This window comes from Vombatus ursinus, unplaced genomic scaffold (genome assembly GCF_900497805.2).
Source record: "Vombatus ursinus unplaced genomic scaffold, bare-nosed wombat genome assembly UNPS02001287.1, whole genome shotgun sequence".
In the NCBI taxonomy this organism is placed as follows: Eukaryota; Metazoa; Chordata; class Mammalia; order Diprotodontia; family Vombatidae; genus Vombatus; species Vombatus ursinus.
The window spans coordinates 10,944,152-10,949,611 of record NW_020941065.1 but is presented as its reverse complement, the minus strand read 5'-3'; the positions used below and the strand labels follow the sequence as shown (position 1 = coordinate 10,949,611).

At 45.2% G+C, this 5,460-nt stretch overlaps 1 protein-coding gene across 5 annotated transcripts in view; it reads left to right on the top strand.

Moving 5' to 3' along the window:
* Window positions 1-5,460, top strand: part of SSH1 (slingshot protein phosphatase 1) — a 101,835-nt gene that overhangs the window by 80,503 nt on the left and 15,872 nt on the right. For all 5 annotated transcript variants that reach the window (XM_027864144.1, XM_027864153.1, XM_027864161.1 and 2 more), the window contains one exon: window positions 403-449. In XM_027864144.1, the coding sequence (XP_027719945.1) occupies window positions 403-449 (47 nt within the window). The remainder of the gene's footprint in view (window positions 1-402; window positions 450-5,460) is intronic.

Here is a 5,460-nt window from a genome sequence, read left to right as displayed (position 1 = left end):
GCTGGGAGGGGCCTGAGGAACAGGGGATGTCAGAGCTGGGAGGGGCCTGGGAACAGGGGATGTCAGAGCTGGGAGGGCTTAAGGGCCATTCCTTCTATCTCAGCCTCAATTTACCAAGAAGAAAACTGAGCCTCGGAGGTTAAAGAGGTCTTCCCACAGCCAGAACCCAAATCTCTTGCCACCATTGCTCCCTCCAACCCCCCCACCAGCTCCTTGGTCCTGAGATCGAGGACAGAGTGGTGAATTACAAGGGAAATTTCTTTGAATCAGACCCTTCCACTTGATACCTTGGCCTTGACCAAACCCTTCCGCAGCAGTGACTCTAGGGCCAGACCATGGGTGTTCCCTGAGGCTACGGCCATCTGAACATGTTGGGATTTCTGTGTATTCTGTGTTTCCTAGGGCTCTGAGTGGAATGCATCCAATCTGGAGGAGCTGCAGGGCTCAGGGTAAGTACATCAGGGCCCATTTAATCAGGCCCAGAGAAGGCTGCCATTGACCTTAAGCCTCAGGAGTAGAGGCCTCCAGTGGCTGTCCAGGAACAGACTATTGCCCGTTCCACCGTCAGCAGCTGGCAGAAGCAATTAGTGGCTCTGACAGATGCACTTCAAAATGTCGTTCCCTGAATGATTCATGAGACTCAAATGGTCGGGCTTTCTGTTTTTTGGTGGGGAAATGGTTTTTCAAAGAAACCCAAATGTCATAGATGAATGTTGAGACTGCCACGGGGTCTCAGAGCAGGAAGGGGGCCTTAGAACATGGGATGGGAGAGGCCTTAGAATAGAGACTGTCAGAGCTGGGAGGGGCCTTAGAACATGGAATGGGAGGGGCCTTAGAACAGGGAATGTCAGAGCTGGGAGGGGCCTTAGAACATGGGATGTCAGAACAAAGGAGGAGCCTTAGAATATGGAATGGGAGGGGCCTTAGAACATGGGGTGTCAGAGTTCTCATTAGCCTTTCCCAGTACCCTCTTTTCTACTCAGAATCCTAGAAGCTCAGAGCTGGCAGAGCCCTCAGACTGTCTTGTCCAGCCCAGGCCTGGCACTATCCCCTTTGTACCATCTTGGCTAAGGGGTCATCTCGCCTCTACTTGGATGCCTCGGATCATGGGATCAGAGATTTTGAGCTGGAGGGGACCATAGTGGAGTCCAGGCCAAGCCCTTCACTTTACAGATGAATGATCGGCAAATATCAATTAATAACTTGTTCTGTGCCTTGCTCTGTGCTAAAGCCTGAAGATAGAAATACAAAAAAGAGACAAGCCCTGCCCTCCAGGAGCTTTCATTCTAATTAGAAAAGAGGGAAGGGAAAAGGCTGAGGTGGAGCCCTGGGGCAGTAGAATCATGTATCCTTACCTGAAGCTCTGGTAGGATTGGCTTGGTTACTGTGCCCAGGGAGAGAAGGAGGAGGGTCCAGGAAATGGACGTGTAGGATGAGAGCTTGGACTCTGTGACATGGAAGGATCCTAGGAAGGTGAGAGAGGCCTGCTTTACTCTGCACAGGTCAGACAGACCACATCTAGAGGGCCATTGGAACCCAGGATGGCTAAGGGGTCAGAGATCATGCGATATGTATGAATCTATCAGCCATCATAAGCACAGCTCTGCCAGGCTCTGTGCTAAGCTCTGAAGATATAGATACTTATCTGGGCACTAGTCCCTGCCTTCCAGAAGCTTCCGTCTACTGTGAAGATTAGTTGGAAGACATGCAGATTTTTAGCCTGAAGAAGAGAGGGCTGAGAGTAGGGCAGTAGGAATTGGAGATGAGGATCAAGTAGCTGGCCCCAAATATTAGAGGCAGCTGGGTGTCACAGTTCCTAAGTCACTGAGTTCAAATCCAGCCTCAGATGTTTACTAGGTGAGTGACTCTCAGCAAGTCACTTTAACCTGTATCTGCCTTAGTTTCCTCATCTGTAAAATGGAGATGATAATAACACCTCCTTCACAGGTTTCATTTCTTGCTTTTTTTTTTTTGAGGATAAAATGAGAATACTTGTAAAGTGCTTTGTAAATCTTAAGGCAATATATAAATAAGTTATTATGAAAAGGCCCACCATGTTGAAAAAGAATGAGTCTTGCTCTGGTTGACCCTGGAGGGGGAGATCCAGGAACAAGGGGGAAGGTTGTAGAGAGGGTCATTGAAGCTTCTTAACCAAGCTGTCCAAGGGTGGGATGGGGATGGCCAGGGTTCCATGGGCTCTCCCTCACCGGGCACCTTCAGGCACCAACTGGAAGGCCATTTGTTGGGTATTTTTGTAGGTTGTTTTTTGGGTATGGGTTGAACTGGATGGCCTCTCAGGTCCCTTCCAGTTCTGTGTATCAAATTATTAAGTCTCTTTGGTGGATTCTATGCAGGGGACCAGAGGTTTTGTTTTTTTTTAAAGCTATTGATGGTTTATGATACACAAAGAAGGATGTTGTAAACAGAGACGAAAAGGAGAAATCCAGGGAGATTTGAAGAGGGCAGATCCCAACTCAGGCCCCCTGAGCTGAGCTTTGAAATCAGTCAGTCAGCAAGCATTTATTAAGCTCCTACTATGTGCTGGGCACTGAGCTAAGCATGGGGGATACAAAGAAAGGCCAAAACCAAAACAAACCAGACTGAGCTGTTAGGGAGCTCACAGGGCAATGGCGGCACAACTCAAACCCAGGTCCAAACCAGTTCTCTGTCAATTGCACCTCCCTGCCTTGAATAAGGTGGAGATGAGGAGTATGTGAAAATGGCTGAGATGGTTTAAGGAACATCTGGTAGCCCGAGGTTGTAGGAAAGTGGTGTCTCTTAAGGGCAGGGGAGGGCTAAGTGTTAATTATTGTGAAACAAGACAGGAGCAGTGGTTGGATTCAGGTGGTTGAGGACTTCTGATACCAGGTAGAGCTGATACGTTCTCCTAGAGGCCAGAGGGAGCTCCAGAAGATTTTTGAGTAGGGGAATAACAGGGTCACCTCGAGCCTCTGAAATCAGTCATTCAGCATGCCTTTATGAAGCACTTTCTAATGTGCCAGACACTGTGTTTTGCTGCTGATCTGTTTTCTTCTTGGGGCCAAGGTATGACCTTTTCTCCCCCTAGTACGAATATTCTCTTGGGGATGGTCCAAGGTTCCCTTGAGAGGGTCTTAAATACCTGTAAACTCAAAGAGCATTGAAGGAATTGAGGACGGATTGGCTTAGGGAGTGACTTGAAGCAGGGAGATCATTTAGGAGGCTGGTATAATTGTCCAGGTGAGAGGTGATGGGAGCTTGATGCTAAAGTGATGTAGAGGGTGAGGAGAGGAAGAAGACAGTTATGCCAGGTAGAAGCCCCAGGTCTTAGCAGCTGGTTAGATGTGGGTGATAAAGGGGATATATGAGTCTAGGATAGACTGTGAGGGCACACCTGAGTGACCATGACAAAGGTGCTGCCCTCCACCAAGACAGCTAAGTTGGATGGAGAGACCAGTTTTGTGAGGGAAGATCATGCATTCAAGTTCAGGTCATATTGAGTTTGAGATGCCAATTGGGTTTGCCAGGACTGACGCCCAAGGGAGAAATCAGGAATCTCTGATTACTACTCACTTAATTCCACTGTTGGTTTTTTTTTAAAATAAGGTGTTTTGGTTTTTTTTACATCACCCTAATTTCTCCCTATAACAAATATAACAAATAGTTACTTTAGTATTTTAAAATACTATATAACAAAAAAATAATAAAAGAGAGAAAGAATGGAAAACAGTATAACTGATCAATACATTGAAAAAGTCTGAAAATATATATGTACAACATATAAAATGTACAACACTCATGGACCTCTCACCTCTGTGAAAGGATGGAAGTGAGAGTACCTTCTCATATCTCTTTGTTAGAGTACCATTTGATTGTTATAATTTTATAACATTCCTTTCTAAATTTTTTTCTTTGTGGTTCTTTCCATTTCTTTTTTTTACTTTTCTTTTTTGAAATAACATTTTTCCCCAATTATACGTAAAGACAATTTTTGATTCTTTCCATTTCTGTTGTTGTAGTCCTTGTTTATGTTGTTTTCTTGACTCTACTCCCTTCATTCTGCATCAGTTCATATAGATCTTTCCATGCTTCTCTGTATCCAGTGCATGTATCATTTCTTAGATTGCAGTACAAGTCCGTGACATTCACCTACCATACTTTGTTTCTCCATTCCCCAGTCGATGGGCATCTACTTTGTTTCCAATTCTTTGTCATCACCAGAAGTCTTTTCATTAGCTTTCAAGCTTTAGAAAGTGTTGGATATGTTCTCTTTTCAAAAAAAAAAATTTGTTTCAGGGAACAAAAATCTATTTTCCTTCCTACGCCCCACCATTTAAAAAAAAAAAACCTAAGAAAGAAAAATAAAGTCTTTGTAACCAAGATGTATAGTCAAACAAAACACATTCCCACATTGGCTTTGTCCAAAAAATAGATGTCTCATCGTGTGCCCACAGTTGCTGGGATTTTCTGAATAAATACTGGCCTCCTGCCTGCCAGGAACAGTGTGGGGAGGCCAGAAGCCCTCACTCCACAGCAGGATGGGAGACAAATGTTCCAATCTGGATTCCAGGGAACAGATGTCTGAACATTGCTATTATTTTTTTTTAAAGGGGGGGAAAAGGAAAAAAAAAAACAAACAGCTCAGGGAGACCAGATCACCCTTCGGCGGGTCCACCCTCATGGCATCCACGAATGACCACACTTAAAAGTCAAGACTAAACAAATCCCAAAATACATTTCTGGGGCTACTGGAGATGTTTTCTTTCTCTGGAAAGTCTGTTTGAAAAGTGAGGGTGGTGATAAGCCGTGGCTTGAGCCCCCATGCCTAGAAGATGCTTTCTTACGGTAATAACAGCTTACATTTCTGCAGCACCTGACAGGGTTTTGTAGACATTAGCTCATTGGAACCTCCTCAAAATCCTGGGCAGGAGGAAGGATAGGAGTCATTGCCCATTTTTTACAGGTGAGGCTAGCCAGGGTCCCGGAAAGGTGAAGTCACTGGCTGAACGGCACCCACCATGTCGGCAGCCAGGCCAGGATTGAAAGATCCAGGGCTCGGGCACTGGGGCCTTTCCAGTCCAGATGAGATCTTAGCTAGGCCCTTTCCCTTCCTTTTTCTGTAATTTCTTTGAATTTACAGAGCGGCTGAAATTAGAGGTATCAGCCAAGAGAGAATTGCAGAATTGATGTGAATAAACTAACTAATAAACTAAGGAACTAACAGAAAAATGTGCCCAACTTTTGAAAAACATTTTAAGTGGGATTTTTGTTCTCATTCTAAAGTATTTCTGAAGTCTGCAAGGGTAGAATCAAAGGATATCAGAGCTAGGAGAGCCCTTAGAACAGGGAATGTCAGACCCAAGAGATGCCTTAGAACAGGGAATGTCAGGTCTGGGAAAGCCTTGGAAGAGGGGATGTCAGGGCCGGGAGGGACTTTAGAACAGGGAATGTCAGGTCTGGGAAAGCCTTGGAACAGGGGAT